This window comes from Danio aesculapii, chromosome 6, assembly GCF_903798145.1.
Source record: "Danio aesculapii chromosome 6, fDanAes4.1, whole genome shotgun sequence".
Classification (NCBI taxonomy): Eukaryota; Metazoa; Chordata; class Actinopteri; order Cypriniformes; family Danionidae; genus Danio; species Danio aesculapii.
The window spans coordinates 41,961,846-41,981,143 of record NC_079440.1 but is presented as its reverse complement, the minus strand read 5'-3'; the positions used below and the strand labels follow the sequence as shown (position 1 = coordinate 41,981,143).

The following is a 19,298-nucleotide window of genomic DNA, read 5'->3' as shown; positions in this document are numbered from 1 at the left end:
ACTTTAATCTGGTTTGAGTATTACCTCAACATATCGCGAGATTTTCATTATTTCTGAGAGCTTGCTGGATGAAGGAGTTCCAAAGGTGGGAACGCGGAGAGAGGGAACGAGAGAGGGAGGAGCAGGGTAAGTTTGTAAACACTGAAACCCTTGGCCGAGAAACAGGTGACACGCAACACGTTAGGATTATCTGATGCTGTGCAATTAGTGGTTCGGCTTGTGGCTTCACTGGCTACGGGAATGGTGGAGGTGTCATGAACGCCGTGTGTTCTGTTCACTGCACGAGACGCGACACAAACAACACTCGCATTACAATCTACACATGTGCGCGCTCACTTTGTAGCTCCGCTTGGTATAAAGGAAGTGTTCTTGTTTTGCCCCGTAATGTCGTACGCTTGCGCTGTAAATGAGGTGTTGCAGCCTGTTGGCTCATGTGTGGTTAGCATTAGCCTGTTAGCTTTAATGATGGAAAGTCCGAATTGTTTTTGCGAACCGGTTCCTTTGAACCGTTGCGTTAAGGAATCGATTCAAAGGGATTTAGCTGTTGTGTATGCTGTCACGTCATCTCGCAGTTTCTAATCTTGTCCGATTCATAATTTTTACTATTTAATTCTAAATAATATTGTAAAATGATAGTTTTCAGTTGTTTTAAAGAAAAATCATAAATTACTATATGTTATATTTATAAAATTAGCACATTTTGTAGAAATAGTTATTCGGTAAAGCTGCTAAATTGATAGTTCATCCAAACATTTCTGTCATAACTTACTTAGACTTCGTTTTTAACAAGTTTCTTGTTTAAGTTTCTATTTTGTGTTGAACAAAAAACATGTCTTTCCTTTTATGGAATTTAAAGGTTACAGGTTCCTAACTTTTTTACGAATATAACCTTATTCTGCTAATCAGAAAAATGAATCTTCGGTTTTTTAATCTTAAGGGCGAATAAATAGGGTACATTTTCATTTTGGATGAACCATCCCTTTAATTTTCGTAATCAAATCAGATGCTCACTGATTCAGTTTGATTCATTCGAACTGTTTTTACAAACCGACTCGGCCAATGTATTGAAAAGATTCGACTCCCAAGAACAATTCGTCCACGAATCGGACATCGCTAAGAAGCATTTAAACGAAACCCACGGCGAGAGATGAGTTACGACAAATCTCCGACATGTTATCGTTGAGTTAAAATGGTTTCTGTGACTTTATTACAGTCAAGCGGGGAGTGATTTGTTTGCAGAGATCTTTCTGGATATAATTAGAAAGGAAACGCATGCTAGCTAGCGGTAGGTGTTAGTGTGATGTAGCTGTTGGTTTGAAGCTGTTAAATTGAGCGGAAATGTTCTTTATTCAGGGATGATCTCAGACAATAGTCAAATGAAGAGTCTTATCGCGTAATCGTCATGCACATTATGCAATCAGATGAACCCAGCAGGCCTCGGTGCAGCAGTGAAGTCTGGATTCCTGTCATCTGTCAAAAGACTCCACATTTCAAATGCAAAGTTTGGGAGGGGATTCTTGTTTTAAACGACGTTCAGATTGTACAAACTGAGCCGTAAATGGGATTATAAAAATCCTAGTAATAAAAAAATCATAACTGTTCTCTCTGAATGGTGTTTAGAAGTGACACAGGAAGTAGTTGATCTAAAATGGGAGACGATCGACCTTTTGTCTGCACTGCCCCAGGTTGTGGACAGGTAAGAGCTGTTTATTTTATCTTTACTCTTAAGGCAAGACACTGCAGGTGAATAGGGTAAAGATTTGACTAGCTTAACAGTCATCAGCATACTTCCACAGTTGAGTGATTACTTTAATAATTGTATTGCAAGTTTTCTAAATTTTTTAGCTTAAATATGCAAATGGGGCATTGTTTTGCATACAATCAGCCTAGTTATGTATCATCATATCTCTTTGTAAATGTCCTCAAAATTTAGATATGAAACTGTAATGTTTTGTCTATATAAGTGCTGCTGAAATGGATTTATGGATCAGGGTAAGGTTGGTTTTATATTTGCAAATTCGTTCAATGACAATTTGACACATGCTCCCTATATTGTTTACCATGGTACTTTGAATATTCAGTCTGAAATTGCATGCAAGTATGACTTACAAAACAACATCAGCACCATTTATTTAGCTGTGAACAAGGTTGTATTTTGATAGTCATTGGCTGCTAATATGATTTTACTATGTAGAATTTACAAAGAATCCTTTTCTGAAATTCTGAATGTGTGAATATAAAACCAACCTGACCTCAATGATTCATGGTGTATAAATGTGCATTTACAGTGCCCCCAAAATTATGTATCATAATTGAAATTAGGGCTGCACAATATATGCTTTCAGTATCGATATCGCAATGTGATCATTCACAATAGTCACATCGTAGGGTATGCAATGTTGAGTTTGTGTTTGAATTTATAATTTGCTTGTGAGCGCAGTGGATAGCGCTCTTGCCTCACAGCAAGAAGGTCGCTGGTTCGAGCCTTGGCTGAGTCAGTTGGCATTTCTGTGTGGAGTTTCCATGTTCTCTCCGGGTTTGCGTGGGGTTCCTCCAGGTTCTCCGGTTTCCCCCACAAGTCTAAAGACATGCGGTACTGGTGAACTGGGTAGGCTAAATTGTCTGTAGTATATGTGTGTGAATGAGATTGTATGAGTGTCTCCCAGTGATGGGTTGCAGCTGGAAAGGCATCCGCTACGTAAAACATTTGCTGAATAAGTTGGTGGTTCATTCTGCTGTGGCGACCCCTGATTAATAAAGGGACTAAGCTGAAAAGAAAATTAATGAATTTGCTTGTGTTTTTGATGCCTGTGATTTGTAAAATGATTTGAAAAACATTCAGGTTTAAGAAATTGTACCATTCGTGACCTTAACTACGATTCATTTTATTGAATTATTTTTATTTTTAATCATTCAGTTACTGTACTTGAATACAGTTAGACTCAGGAAAACGATAAAACTCTTGTATCTTTTTCTTGATTGTATTTATAGATTGTTATGCATGAAAATACTCACAACACATGCAAATAAAGAAATGAACTGCGAATAGCACAGACCACAATGAAAATGTGTCGGTGGACCCCGAAAATGTTAGATTGTTTATTAGATTTTTCACTGCAGAATCATCCCAATCAATCTAACATTACAAATCCTTTCCAAATAGAGATGTTAAAGGGTACCTATTTTATCCTTTTTTCAAGATTTAAGATGCGTCTTTTGTGTCTCCAGAATTTGTCTGTAAAGTTTCAGCTCAAAACACCCATCAGATTATTTATTTTACTTTCAGAATATTGGGATTTTCTGCTCTGAACACAATGTAGCTGTTTTTGTTGCCTGTGCCTTTAATGCTAGTTCTCCCCGCCCATCGTTCCCATGTGCCTGTCAGAGTGTGCCTCTTTCTCCGGCTGCATCAGATAAACAGCACAGTGACAGACATGAAGCAAGCAGATCTCATGTAACAATTGTGAGAAATACTACAGTAAGAACTTCCCCAATGATTATTTGATGTATTTGTTGTGAAGTTAATTTAAGCCTTTCGATGAGTCCCACACAATATCGTTACAAAGTTTACACACACACACACACACAGCTCATGCGTTTAACTTTCCACTGTTTTTGCACAGCAAATGTGACAGGATACACGTTAATATCCACTGCTGTATGGTTATCCGTTATATTAATGTACAAAATAAACCTGATTTAACGTCCACAAACCGGGATTGAAGTGTCTTCTTTTATTAACTGTACTGACACACGGCTATGACGATAAAGACGGTAAAAATGCTGTAATTCATTACAAACATGCACTGTTTTAAAAACATTTTAAACTTATAAAACTCATTCTTGATCACATTTGATGACGATTGATGATCAATGAGAGCTGAACAGATCTTTTAATCCCAGTTGCTTTACGCACGTCCTGGCTTGTTGATATGATTATACGTGTTACTAAGGAGACATGTTAATTTGCAGCTGTCAATCAATTCGGTGAGTGGGGGAACTGCACTTCTACATCACGTTGCGGTGGGCTTCAAAATGTGGACACACTATATCTACACACAGTTCTATCCACACAACATACAAAAGATGATTTTCATCATAGGTGCCCTTTAGATCATCTGGTGGAATTGTATACATGTCACAATATATATTGCTAAATAAAAAATATCGCAATGTTAGATTTTTCCAATATTGTGCTGCCCTAAATGAAATCTACAAACACAAATTGATATAAAAGCTACAAAAGAAACAGCCTGAAGAAACATTTAGAGAAAAACCAAAAAGCCTGAAAAAGTGTTTTTCCCTGCAGTGTCTCTCCTTACATTCTGAGTTTAATGCTGCGTTTGTTCTTCAATGTGAGGCATTGTCCTCATTTTCTAGTCTTTATCAAGAATTTTGGGAGCTTAAGATTGTTTTCTATTCTGCCTCCAATATCGAAGGGCCCTTAAGGCTGATTTATACTTCTGCGTCAAGCGCACACGTATGCTACGGCGCGGCCTACGCGTGGATGCATAGCCCCCGCCGTAGCCGTCGCTGATGTGCACCTCTCAGAAAAATTTAACTACACGTCGCAACGATGCGTAGCGCAAGCTCTGTGATTGGTCGGTTTGGTAGTGCTGACGAGTGTGGGGGCGGGACCGAGAGCCGCGTGAGCCCGATGGAGCGATTGTTTACAAGTGTGGAGTGCCGTGAAGGAGCTCCAGATGGAAAGTTTTGTTTTGTGTTTAACTCATGGTTAAAGGTGTTGCATGTCCTCCGTTTCCTGCCTTAAAATGAGCGAGTTTGAGGCACTTGTACATTTAAGGAAGCGTTCAGAAAAAAACAAAACACCAACGAAGAAACTAGACACAGAGGGACATAAACACCTCACTGCCAACTAGCGTTTTGGAAGTGTTATTGCAGAGCAACAGAAACAGCGTGCAGAAGTATAAATGCACAGCTACACACGTTGTATGCGCCGTGGGTCACGCCGATCACTTGACGCAGAAGTATAAACCAGGCTTAAGTCACAGGGAGAGCACTTTTATTTTGAAGTCATACCAGCTGTTTTAATCTCTGCTTTCACCAAGCAACTGTAAGAGGCTCCCATAGCACTTCATAACTGGATAACATAAGCCGTCATCAAAACAACAGATGGCCAGATATCATCCGCTGCTTCTCTGTTTTCTGGCTTCCATCTGATTTGAATTAGGACCCGGAATGAGATGCAAATCGACTGAAAACTTTGCAGCAGGTTAATGCATGTGTCTCTGTCAATGTTTCTCTCACATCAGAGGTTCACCAATGAGGACCATCTGGCAGTGCATAAACATAAGCATGAGATGACACTGAAGTTTGGACAAGCCAGAACAGACACCGTTATCATTGCAGGTTTGTCTCAATGTGGATGAATTTATGTGAGTTTTTTTTTTATTATTTTATTCAGAGTGCCTGGGTTATGGCTCATTTGCATCAGGATAAAAACTATGATGATAATCATTTCGACATCCACACCAGGGCATGATAAATATGGTGTTTATCATAATTATGTGAGGAAGTTGTAATCTGCTGATTTCATTTAATTTGATGTAGTTTCTGCAGTACTAGTGTCACCCAGCAGAATTGCGAATGTAAAGCATATTTTGTGACAGTTTAGTTCAGCTTACCTGTCAAGAGGAAACTTGTTGCTTGTCTTGATTTAATTGTTCTTGATTTTGGTGTCTTTGAATCTGGTCTTTTGTAAGTGATACTGGATTTCTCTTCCCATATAAGATCAAAAAGTGAGAGATTGCAGTGGTCTGATCAATGTTTTAAAGGGACCGTTCCACTTGTTCCAAACCAGTTTGAGTTTATTTCTTTTGTTGGAACATAGAGGGCTCTATTTTCATGATCTAGGTGCAAAATCTAAAGCACATGGCGCAAAAGCATTAAGGGTGTGTCCGAATCCACTTTTGCTATTTTAAGTAAACATTTTTAGGAAAAATTCGCTCTGCGCCCTGGCGCATGGTCTAACAGGGTTGTGCTTTTTCTTTTAATGAGTTATGGATGTGTTTTGAGTGTAATGTGCATTAAACCAAACAGAGTTTCATCTCACATTTCCTTTAAGAGTCAGGTGCATCGCGCCATGGTGCGGCAGAGTTTTTATGTGTGAAAACTGAATGCGTCACTAGCGAGAAAAGATTTAAACAGACCATCTGCAGCTTGAGCTTATTTTTACTCTTTACTTTACTCTTTAATCTACTTTCATAGATAAGGAAACATTGTAAGCACTCCACTGAAGACATCCATTAGCCTACATATTTAATTTTGTTTGTTAAGGGCAAAGATTTGTTTCTAATTTCCAACAAACGAATAAATGAACAATAATAACAAAGTGTGGTTGTATCCAATTGGGGTTATATCCAAACACATGTCCTATTCCTATGTCCTATATGGTAGTACATGCGTCTAAAACCCGACAGGTGGACAAATCTAAACTTGTTTTTATTAAAACAAATATAAATGTGAATGTAATAAATACTACTACTAATAATAGTAACATTATACAAATTCAAACTGAAAAAAGGCCCCTGACATGGAGGAGGTAGTGTTTTTTATATTTATGTAGAAAATATTTTAATCCTTTAACTTTTAGATGGTCAATGGTGCAGTCTATTTTAGTTCCTTAAAATAGCAAAGCGCCAACAATGCGCCTTAACATACCTCCTTTTTAGACCGGAACACCCGTGAGTCCACAAAGTGACGCAAATGGATTTGCTATTTAAACAACGTGGCACAAAATGTGAAAATTAGGATTGCGCTGGTCTGAAGATAGCAACAAATTGCGCTAAACATGTCTTGTCTTTATGATTGGGCTCAGAGTGTGAATGTTGGAAAACAAAGCCATCAACTTCCATATGTTTTTTTTTTCTATTATCTTGTTTCGTGTTCTACAAAAGAAAGATATTTATAACTGTTTAGAACCACTTGATTGTGAGTAAATAGTAAGGAAGATTTCATTTTTTGGGTAAACGATATCTTTAATGGTGCCAGGCAAACTTAATGTTTACACTTTTGGAATAGATAAAACCCTGAATGACATGCTTATAGTAGCCAATAAACTATAAAAAGTGTGTACAGAGAATTTTGTCACATGCTTTAGATCTAAAGTTAAGAGAATGCTTATCATTCTAATCTTGTTTTTGACAATGTATTTTTTTTTCTGTCAATGACCTAGCATTTAGCGCATCTTGTTTGTCATGTTGTGTGTGTGTGTTTGTGCGCAGATCAAACACCCACTCCCACCCGATTTCTTAAAAATTGTGAGGAGGTGGGTTTGTTCAGTGAGCTGGCTGGTTCCTTTGAGCAAGATCTTCGAAAAACGCATGAGGAGGAGGAGAGGAGAATTAAGGGCACGGTAAGATATTAATGAGGGAAGTGTAGCTAGCTATGTTTCCATCCATATTTGTGAATTCACGTGGAAGGCTGCATAAATATTTTGACTTTCAGTGTGAAAAAAAAACTAAATCATTAAATCAGGCAAACTGTCCCACGTTTTGAATAACAGAAATTTTAAAGTTCATGCAGCCAATAAAACCTCTGTAGTTTTAGGTTGCATATTTTGCATTCAGAGGCAGATGCCTGATCATGTCAGACAGTCTGATTGGTGAAAATTTGCCAAATCATTATCATTTTAAAGAAAGTCTTTGTATCAAGCATTTCAGAATAACTAAAACAATATTTAAGATGATGTTTAATGAGATTAGAAAATTGGATTAATCAGTGGACCAATTACATGATCTGTTATGGCAAAATCTGAGATATGTTCATCATGTAATTCATTTTAAAAATTAGTTTCCATATGATTTATGTCTGTCTGTCTTGTTTCATAAAGAAATTACCTACATCAACTGAGCTCATCTTTTATTGCGTTTTAAGATTTTATGTGTTATCAAAATTATCTTAAAATATGCATACAAATATGTATCTGGAAACATAGCTTGTGACCTATTAAAAGATTATCAATTGTTTTACAAAATTACCTGAATTAACATTTGGAATTTTGCCCTCTAAGCATCCAGCTCTACAGACACCTACTGAGGTCAAAGAGAGGGAGGGGCCTCTTGAAATTGACTCCTCCCCTCCTGACAGCCCTGACTCCGCCTCCAGCATGACAAACAGCAAAGATGCAGTTGCCATGGCAAAGGAGGCTATTGCCATGAGAAAAGCCAAGGTAAATTTGAACATGCGACGAGATGGATTACAGTATTTTTGGCATTGCAGCATTGTCATGTTACTCGCTCTTGCAGGATGTTCCTCCACGAACTGCAGCAAGTTCCACCCCTACACCAACCATAGTGCGTCCAGGCTCGCTCCCACTTCACCAGGGATTCGACTCCATGAACCCAACTCAGCCTTCTCCCACCTCTGTTATTACCAGAACCCCTCCATCAAACAGACTCAGGTACAAACAGGGAAATTCAAGTCATTGTTTGGATGTTTTATGCAGTTTAGCTGATGATCCAACCAAAGATTCACTCCTCTGAGCTGAAACTTTTTTTAATCGCATGAGTCATTTCTGTGATGTTCACACCTCTGCTTTCTCACCCTGTGTGTTTGGAAATATGTTCTAAAATAGTACATTTATCGCTCTCTTTTCAGCTCGCCGTCTGGTTCTTTTCCTATGCTGATGCAGCTTCCCAATGGTCAGACGGTTCCTCTGCTGCCCAGTCCGGGGCAGACGTCAGTCATATCGGTATGGAGAGCTCACACACGTGTGCTGATTATTGAATCATGATTAAAAACGACACTATTAGATGTTAAAAGATCACAATAGCGATTTAAACAGAAATGTAAATGTAGCCTATGTCTATGAAACCTATGATATGTATGATCATAGCAGACAATCTGACCTGCATTTGACCCAGAGAGAGCTGTTGTTTAAACGTAAATTGATTTTTACAAATTGTGTTGTTCTATCGAAATGCCAGTAGGTGGCAACAAGTTAATGCTGTCTAATTGTAGTTGAATTGCGTTCAAGGCATTTGTTTAAAAGTGCTGATTCATGAATTATATAGGATGTTTTTATGATCGAGTCATTAGCTGTGTTTCCATCCAGTGATGCAAGTTAAATTTATGTGCAAAACTGGGTTATCGGATAAAAGACGTGCAAATAAAGAAGCGTTTTCAAAGTCAAAGAGAACAAAATCATCACTTCCTGATTAACTGGCGCCAAATATCAACAGTAAAAGCGAATTTGCTGCTGTAGAAGTTGCTTGAATCTTTTCTTTATTTAATAAATTAGTTGCATCTCAGAAGACAATGCCGACACGTAATGATTGCGTGGTGTCGTTTAAAGGCGTGAGATGCAGAGCACAGATGCTCTTGACCAGGGGTCTCAAACTCAAATTGGCGGGGGGCCATATCAGTGATTGACAGTTTGTAGGAGGGCAATTTCAACATTCTAGCACACGAAAAAAAAGTGTAAACCAGATGTAATTGATGCACTCAAACATTCTTCCCCAGAGTATCAAAGCTGCTCCTTTTTGTTTCTTGTTGTACATATTAAAGGGGTAGTTTAAATTGCTATGAAAATACCACAGTTTAATAATAATGGGCATAATAATAACAATTATTATGTCTTGATCATTTGTTGCTTAACCAAAAGTGTAACAGATAGCGTAAGACAGCAGAATGCAGTTTGGGTAATTTTATTGACCTTACTGGCAATTGTTCCTCTCAATATCATTCTTTTTTTGTAAAACTACAACAAAGAGGTGAAAGGTATGAATATATTTCAATTTTACTTTAACATGTTCAATTCAGCCAGCAGTAAAAATTTTTTAATACAAATCTTAATATGCATATTAGGAAAATCTATTAATGAGGCCACTTGAGTTTAATATTAGCAAAATAATCATATTAACAACACCAGCATAACATATAAGACATGAAGAGGTGTTTGTACAACAAAATACAGGTGGTATAAAACTGAATATAATCAAATGACCCTTGAATATTTACCAAAAAAAAGAGCTTTAGTAAAAATAGAGCACGTACGGGCATATATTTTAACGCTTAAATCAACCCCAGAAATAATCTGCATGTGCGTTACTCTTGACGGCACACTGAGAGAAACCGAAAGTAACCCAAATATATAGTACAGTACCTTAAAAGTCCAGTAGATGGAGGGGTCAAAACCACAAGTGTATATGCTACTGCACAACAATAATAGTGAGTCAAAAATATGTTTTGTTGGTCCGAATCTTATTATATTTTTGACGTCAGTTGCGGGGCGGGGGGGCAGTTTGAGACCCCTGCTCTTGACAATTCTGGAGGTAATTAATGATATTATAACACTAATACTGAAGTGGTTTAGACATTTTAGTATGACCAAAACAACATTTCAGATGTTTTACAATGTGGTCAGCCTGCTAGTTTGTCCATTGACACGCCATACATTTTTAATATCGCATGATCTCTTATAAAAAAATCACATGACTTTAATGTGCATACTAGAAATTTGTTGGGTAAAAGTCTTTCCATTGTAGTTTATGTGCATCTTTATCCGTATCGAATAAAAAGTTGATCTTACTCCGTTATGCGAATACGTATTTTATGCGCATTTTAAAAATGTATGTGCATCTTGGCGTTTCCATCAACCATTTTTATGCATGAATTTAAAATGTGCACAAAAATAGGTGGATGGAAACCTAGCTATGGAATAGTTTTATTAAAGAGATTTGTTAAAAAAATGCTGATTCATCCATTAGTTAAACAAGTAACAGGTTAGTGAGTTCAGCTAGTAGCTATGCATTTTATTTGACACTCTTCTGCTTTCAGTATATTTCAGTATATTTTGAGTTTTGAGTGAAATATGTAAATGTATACAAATACTGTATAATAATAAGTGAAGTTTAATTATTTTCAGTAAAATGCCATAGCTGTTTAGCTTACATACTTGTGGAATATCTGTAATGTGTGCTTCTGCATTCTTTTTTTAAAAGGGTTTTTTACCCTTTTACACCATCAGCATGTCAAGTTAAAAATAGTCCAGCATTTATGTAGTCTGTTGCACACTGTCCAGCTGTTTTGAAATCCAAGAATACATCTAATGGGAACAACCCTAGCAAATCAGTCATTTTAAATATGCAATGTTGTTTACACCCCTCTCTAGTTAATTCTGAAAATATGTACTACATCCCTACTTGTGAAAACCTCCCACAGACATGCATTGTTCTTAAAATAATGGCATTTACTATCTCTCTCTATCTGGGAAGACATTTTCAGCAATACGACCCTCAAAACAACAACACATCTGTTTTGTATTTATGTCTATAGTACGTTAAACTCGTGTTGCTATGTGTGTGTGTGTATATATAGCTTGCCAGATCATCAAACACAGTGCCCAATATCCCAGGGATTCCAGGCCCTCCTATTGGCGGAAGCAGCAGCGGCTCCTCCTCTCCGTCTGGATACAGTACACACTCTGATGCCAAGACGGTGAGAATGAGCACACATACACCCACACTAGCACATGCACTGTTTATTCAGGTATAAATGCTGAAAACGGGCTTATTATGTAACGTTTAAGTAACTACACGAATGTAACACACGGGGCTTTTTTAGCATTGATTTACACGCTGTGGTGTTTGCTTGTGTTTGTATGGGATCTGTCTCCATCTAGAGGCTAAAAGCAGCACTATCTCAGCAGAGTCCTAGTGGACCAGCACCAATTCAAAAAACTGATCACACTGAGACACCATCACCTGCTCAACCACAGGTGCTCACAGACACCTCATACCTGTGTTACATATAATCCTTACATTTAATGGGTTTAAATGGGATATGTGCAATGCTTCAGCTGAGCTTATTTAATGTTTAACCTACATTCATTGGATCTGACAGCCCATGGGTTTGTCCTGCAGGTATCTCCCGCTCCTCCAAAAGGTGGACGTAGACGACGCGGGGCTGATATTGAACCGGATGAACGCCGGCGCCGCTTTCTTGAACGAAACAGAGCTGCTGCTTCTCGTTGCCGGCAGAAGCGGAAAGTGTGGGTCAGTGCTCTGGAGAAGCGTGCGGAGGAGCTGGCTAATGCTAATGTCTCGCTTACTGTGAGTAATGAGATTATTTTTTTCTAATTTTGTTCTTAATAATGCTGTTATTGTTCATTAGTTTGGGCTCAGTATGTCTTTTTTATTTCATACTTTTTAGCATCCTCTTCAGATTGTTTTAATAGTGTTATTCAGAATATATGCATTAAATTGATCAGAGAGACTATTTTTATTGTTACAGAAAATATTTACATACCGGCACGCATATATATATATTTTTTTAATTTAAATAATGGCAAATAGTCAAAGTAATAAAAAGAATAGCATGCATTAAAATGTATTTTATAAACATTTTAAGTACTGATGTTAAACTTTTTAACTTTTTAAGTAATTTTTCAGGCAGAACAGTTAAACATATTTTAGTAGAGAAATTTCAGTCATAACAGATGAAAACCTAAAATGTTCTAAAATACAATATATTGTTGACATCAAAATAACGCTATTTGTGTTTATATAAAATAGTCTTGTCATCAATCCCAGTTGTAAGAGCAACAGATAATAACGACTTCTAGTTCATTATTTAGAAAAGTGGCAGAAGGTCAATTTTTCCGATGAATCATCTGTTGAACTGCATCCCAATCATCACAAATACTACAGAAGACCTATTGGAACCTGCTTGAAGCCAAGATTCTCACAGAAATCAGTCAAGTTTGATGAAGGAAAAATCATGGTTTGGGGTTGCATTCAGTATAGGGGTGTGCGAGAGATCTGCAGATTGGATGGCAACATCAACAACCTGAGGTATCAAGACATTTGTGCTGCCCATTAGATTACAAACCACAGGAGAGGGCAAATTCTTCATCAGGAGAGTGCTCCTTCTCATACTTCAGCCTTCACAACAAAGTTCCTGAAAGCAAAGAAGGTCAAGGTGCTCCAGGATTGGCCAGCCCAGTCACCAGACATGAACATTATCGAGCATATCTGCGGTAAGATGGAGATCCAAAGAATCTTGATGAACTCTGGGAGTCCTGCATGAACGCTTTCTTTGCCATTCCAGATGACTTTATTAATGAGTTATTTGAGTTGTTGCAGAGATGTATGGATGCAGTCGTCCAAGCTCATGGGAGTCATACACAATATTAATTCTTTTTCTACTGCACCATGACTTTCTATACTGTACATTATTTCTGTTAGGTGACAAGACTTTTGTCTTAGCAAAGTCAGACCTTACTGTCCTAAGTAAATAATTAAAAATCAAGGCATGATCATATTTTATTTAGGTAAAATAAGTGTAATCTAGAGGCTTTTGTCTTTCATATAAGCCACTTATGATACCAAATGATCAACTAGAAGTCAAGTTATTATTTGTTGTTCCTAAAACTTGGATAGCCGACAAGACTTTTGTCAGGGAGCGTAAACGACTTATTAAAATGTAAAAATATACTGCAGTTTTAATAAATAAATGTAGCCTTTAACCACAAAAAACACAAATATTTTACTGACCCCAAACTTGCAATTTGTTCTTATATTTTTGATCTTGCATTTGTTTTAGCCAAGTTTTTTTTATTATCTTGTTATCTCTGCATATTAAACAGGGATTTTACATCCCAGAATTGTCTGTATTTGTACTTTGAAGCTTTCCTGATAGCGTGTTGAACATTTGCTCGACAGGGTGAAGTTTCACTGTTGAGGACTGAGGTAACACGTCTGAAGGAGCTGCTGTTGGCCCATAAGGACTGTCCTGTTACAGCCATGCAGAAAAAAGCATATCTTGGTAATCCATTCATCACCATCATTAATTACCCTCCTAGTATCTTTCAGTGGCCTAAATCTGTCATGTGTAGTAACATCCCTCCACTTCTCTCCCTTTAGCTGCAGGAGTGGATGAGAGTTCAGTGTCTGCATTGGTGATGCCCGTGACCGTACCGGCTCCAGTCTCTGTGAACGGTCTGAGTGTGCGCGCAGCCGAGGCTGTTGCAGTTTTAGCAGGAATGGGTTCAGGCCAGTGGAGTAACTCTGCCGGAGACGCTTCCTCCCAATCACAGCCCACATCCAGATGATGAGCACGTCCTACAGCCAATACGAACTAAATATACTTTGAGTCATTCAAAGGAGCGATGCCCCCCCCCCCCCCCCCCCCCCCTCCCTCCCCCTCACCTCAGAACTATCAGTCCAGATGTGTTTGTAAAAGCCTCTCATGTGACAAATGGGAACCAATGTTACCACGCTCTGACCACACCCTGCTCGCCCGTGGCCAATCACAAACTCTACCCGGCGGCGACACCATCATCATAGGACGCCCCTGTCAGACTGCACAGACTAGGAAGCACTGCAGTGGAAATGAAGTCATCTCTATACAACACACACACACTTGTATAGTACACTCTTCTCACTAATGCATTCAGTTGATCTTCGTCTCGTTTGCCGATATTATTTAGCATTTTATTCAATGGTTTTTTCTAATATCGTTGCATGATTCTGGCCACATTAGAAAGATGATTACTACACTATGCAGATAAGTTTAACACCATCTTTCTCAGTATCTCTTCTAGTGACGCACATTCACACCATTTCTCCCAGTTCCCCTTTATCTCTCTCTCTCTTCCTGTCTGTCTTAATTTTATTGTCGTTTCTAAAGTAATTCTCTCAGGTCCGTGCTTCTGTGGCTGTTTTGGTGAAGATCGTGTCTCACATTATAGCTTAACCCGCAGAATGGACTTCGAAAAACGCTTAAGGATGGAGAGAAAATATATTTTTATATTTGAGTATCGTTATCGGTTTGTCTGCATTTTGCAATATATATATGGATGTAACGGGTAGCGTAACCACGTGGACATGTTTTAGATCAGTATGATTATGATATGCTCTGCTGAAATGTTGGTATCTTTAACCAAAATACATAAATCCTTTGCATTAGAGGTTAGACCCCAAAGCTGAAGTGCATCTGGTCTCATAACTGGGAACACACACACAAACTCACGCATTTAATGACTCTCGCGCTTGCATTTTGTGAATGTACAGTAGTTGACTAACCCGGCTATGAATGTGAAGTCTTGTTACAAAATGGTTGAAATGCTTTTTGAGCAACGTTGGGTCTTAGAAAAGGTGTTCTAGAAATGTTATAATTCTTTTTGGGGGGCTGAACAGACTCACAGCAGGCCATGCTGAATGAATTTCATTTGGTGCACATAACTAACATATAACTTAGGTTGTATTCCATTAAACCATTCACGCCTGATCACTTTTTAAATAGAATGATCTGCTTTACTTAAAGCTTAAGGCTTTTATATTGAAACCTTAGCATTTTTAACAATCAAACTTTGGATATTTAGTTTCAGTGGAAGCTCAATTCTATTACTTACAGAAAAAAATATCATTCTTTGGTGAATCATTATTATGCCAAAAGTTATGAGATGCGAAGTCATGCATATTAGGTTAAAATAAATCTCATATTTCACTTTTAATTTCATATTTGCACCTTTTTAAAAATCATAGTTTACCAATTTTTTTATGTGGCCTAATGGGCTCAATAGGATTGTTTGATGAATGCATCATTTGTTTCCCACTCATCTGTTTTGATTTGATGCCGTATATGCTTTAGGTATTATTTGAATGACCCAACCTTCCATATCGGTTCCTGTCATTGACCTTCCTTGCATATGGATTTATCATGTTTGGATGTAGAACGTACTGCTTTCCACAGTGTGTATAACTCACTGATCCCAAATGGTGTAACGTGTCAGTGAAGCCCTTAAACTAGAGCTGTAAATATGAAATGAGTGTCAGCGTACAAACATTGCTTACTGTATGATATTGACTAACTGAATCGGTCCTTAAGATATGTTATAATTAAACATTGATGGAACTCTAGACTCTCGTGCGTTTAATAAGATGCTGGTTTTTGTGCCATGTGCATCATCTTGTTTTGAATGTATTGTATTCCTCTGTGTATATAGAAGGGTGTAGTGGGAGTTGTGTGTAGCTTGGATGATGTTCATAAACATCATGCTCTTTATTCGAGTGCAGTAATATATGATATATATATATATGATATGAAATGTATACAAATCTTTATAAAACCTTTAAATGGTAGTGCCCAAAATCTACTCACACAGGCAATATGTGCAAATAAACATTTTGTGCAGCCATTACACATTAAGCATCAATAACTTTTAGCATTTTGAGCATTATAAACTCTAGATGATGGATAATTAAGCTCAAAGTGTCTTTTTTCCAAAGATACATGAACTGTGAGTGCACACCAAATTATTCAGCAACTGTGACTGTTTTAGTTTGGAATGGTCATTTTTGAGAAAATGCCTCTGGTGGTGAGGGAAAGAATATCACTAATATAGTCTCAAAAAACTTTTTCAGAAATCTCATTTTGCATGCTATCTTTATCAAATTTGAAATATTAACTCGTGAAACACTTGGCTTAATGTTTTCCTGTGTTTGTATACTGAAAAATATTGTATAACTTTTCATATTTTTGAGCACTTCCGCTTTTACCACAAACCCCAAAGTGTCTTCTTTCCAATGATACCTAATTTATGTTTGTAGCTTACTGGAGTCAAGAACTGTTACTATTTAAATGTAGTAAGGTGTAAATCCCCAAAAGTGAGTGCTGGCTAACAGGTGTACAGCCCTCTCATTATTTCTAGTCTAAATTTAACAATTAAATTAGAGGACATGCATTGATTTTCCAGAAATTGTATGAAAATGTTCAAGGTAAAGGACATGGTAAGTACCTAGAACTAAATGCATTTCTGTGTACTGTATATTAAAAGCTGAGCGGGTTAACTGTAATAGTTTGGTACACTGTTTTCTTAGAATAAATTGTAACATTTCATTTTAGTTTTCATTTTAAATTCAGTGTCTTAAACATTTGAATTAGCTTATTTTTTGTGTTTGTTTATGTATATGTGCATTATGCTTATGTTGTTAAATTGTTTATAGCACTATTTTAGTGTTGTGTGTTACTGTGGGGTTTTTAAATCTTTTGTATATATCTTTAAGTCCTTACGTTGTCTGTAACACCAAAAGCATCTGAGGTAAATGAGGTAAAGGGTTATTTATTAACTATTTTTTTAACTGTGCGTTTAAGTTGAATCTGTTTAACCAAAGCAACAAAGTAGTAAGGTACCCTACATTCAATAGTTTAACCAAAATACAAATAATTTGGTCATTTATTCACCCCTACCCTGTTTAAAAGCTCTCCTTTTTACTTTTTTTTGACAACCTTGCTGTAAAGCTAGCGTTGTGGAAAAGAGCTGCATGAAGCTTCTTCAAAACATCTCATTTTGTGCTTCACGTGAAGAAATTCAACCTAGAAATACAAATGAGAGTGAATAATTTAGGGCAAATTAATAATATCCTATACAAAGCTATTCCCTATAAGTGTGGAAGGTTTGATTTCATGGTATTACACGAGATAAAGATTCTCTCTTGCCACAGCAGAGGGAGCAAACCCGCCGCGGCTGCAGAGCTCAGACTCCTCATCCCGAGCGCTGGTCATGTGACTCTCCCATCGGTCGGGATTTCTCTCTCGGCATGGCGGAGGTGATGGAGCTCGGTCTGCTGTCTAACACCAGTCGTTATACACTGTGAGGAGGAGACGGGTGTTTTTGTTGTCGGGAAACCGCTCTGCGCCTTTCTTTCATCGCGGTTTCGGGCCATAATGGCGGAGCGCGGTGTGGATGTGTCCGCTCTCCCGCAAGAGGTCCGGGAGCAGCTCGCTGAACTGGACCTGGAGCTGTCGGAGGGTAAGCCTTTAAACAACGGCTACGCTTCTCCCTTGTCTCAATGTGTGCGTTTGGATGGATATGTGTTGATTTGTTAGGCTCAGTCGTTCGTCCTCGGTACGAGCATCACACACACACAGAGAGAGAGAGAGAGAGAAGCACACATACAGGTTCCGTGATGGTGATGATGCTTCAATGTCGCCGCCGCTCGCGGAAACATACTGACCTCTTTTTCAGCACCTCACTGCTTTGACGTCGCGTTTCTTCGCATTTTAAACCTCTATTTCGCTTGGTGTTTCTCTTTAATTGTTCTGACATCGCCTTAAAAGCGTAGGTTATCTGCTGTTACATTGTGTAAACCAAAAACACAGTGTCTGTGAAACGCGCTGGACGTATTTATGTGCTTATTTACAGGCCACGGTGATTCTGCAAATGTGTCCTCTCTTCATGACTTGACCAACTAGCAGTGTTTAATGGTAGTTTTGTGTTTGGTATTTATTGCTATGTTAGCCTAATGAACAAATATTACAATTGGTAAACAAAAGCTTTAATAATATTCCCCCTCTCTCTCTTTCTATAATCCATATTGCTGATGTTATAGTTTATGGGAAATCAATAATGGGTATACAAAAATTCATCCAAAGGATCAATGCTTTATTAATGAACGAAGTGCTTCACACATTGACAATGCTATTAATAGACATACATACCTTTTTTTTCTCCATAAACAATCAACACCCATGTAGATTCAGTGAGAGGTCATGTATGGCAAGCCAATTTAACATTCAGAGTGGTTGAATTGTTTTGGTCCTTTACTAGTACTTGTTTTTTTTCAACTACTTATAAGTGAATACGAACCTGTATCTTTTTCTTTTACCAGTATGCATAAGATGCTATTACTTGTTTCTTTTCACGTTATCTTGAATTCTACCAAGATTTATGGTTTAGTTTATTTTATAACAGTCTTAGTTAATTAAGACATACATTATATTTTGTAAATTACAACATAAACATAAACTAGGGATGCGTCAATCAGGATTTTTACAACTGATACAGAGTACCGATTCCTTGTCATGATGATCGTCCGATACAGAGTACCGATTCTCAATCTTCAAGCTTTATAATGCATAAAGCACATTTTCCCTCTAAGTATAGTACTTAAGTGGAGATCTCTGCTTACCTAAGAGAATAAATTAAGGATTCTGCATATAATGCCTTAAACACGTCTCATAACCATTTAGGTGTGAACATGTCACAGCTTTACAGAACACAAATAAATAGCACAAACAAAAAAATGGTAAGAAAAATGCCTAACAATGCAATTTGGAAACAACTTGTCTAAATCAAAAAAAAGTTTGAGCGCATGCTTAATGCATAAGAAGTTAAAATGCACACCTATAAATTCATTACTTCTTCACTAAAAGGAAATAGTTCTATAAACTACTGTTTATTGCAATAAGTGAACTTGCATTATTGTCAAAAACACAGAACTTTCAATTCTTTTATGTAAAAAGGCCTAAATAGATGCAAGTCATTCAAATAT

General features: G+C 37.5%; 2 protein-coding genes across 6 annotated transcripts in view; both read left to right on the top strand.

Moving 5' to 3' along the window:
- Positions 1–42: 42 nt before the first annotated feature.
- Positions 43–14,154, top strand: atf7b (activating transcription factor 7b). Of its 4 annotated transcripts, none has more exons than XM_056460214.1 (12): positions 43–126; positions 1,621–1,696; positions 5,274–5,370; positions 7,245–7,375; positions 8,033–8,191; positions 8,268–8,422; positions 8,620–8,713; positions 11,341–11,460; positions 11,669–11,740; positions 11,886–12,074; positions 13,686–13,788; positions 13,887–14,154. In XM_056460214.1, the coding sequence occupies exons 2-12, from the start codon at positions 1,649–1,651 to the stop codon at positions 14,072–14,074; spliced, it is 1,356 nt and encodes a 451-aa protein (XP_056316189.1). In that variant the 5' UTR covers positions 43–126; positions 1,621–1,648; the 3' UTR covers positions 14,075–14,154. The 4 variants fall into 4 exon arrangements, with proteins under 4 accessions (XP_056316189.1, XP_056316186.1, XP_056316190.1 ...); XM_056460211.1 differs by having other exon boundaries at positions 11,645–11,740; XM_056460212.1 differs by lacking the exon at positions 43–126 and adding an exon at positions 856–1,220 and having other exon boundaries at positions 11,645–11,740.
- Positions 14,155–17,552: 3,398 nt separating this feature from the next.
- The window catches only part of dip2bb (disco-interacting protein 2 homolog Bb), a 74,727-nt gene continuing 72,981 nt past the window's right edge, over positions 17,553–19,298 (top strand). For both annotated transcript variants that reach the window (XM_056460210.1, XM_056460209.1), the window contains exon 1: positions 17,553–17,776. In XM_056460210.1, the coding sequence (XP_056316185.1) occupies positions 17,692–17,776 (85 nt within the window). In that variant the 5' untranslated portion in view covers positions 17,553–17,691. The remainder of the gene's footprint in view (positions 17,777–19,298) is intronic.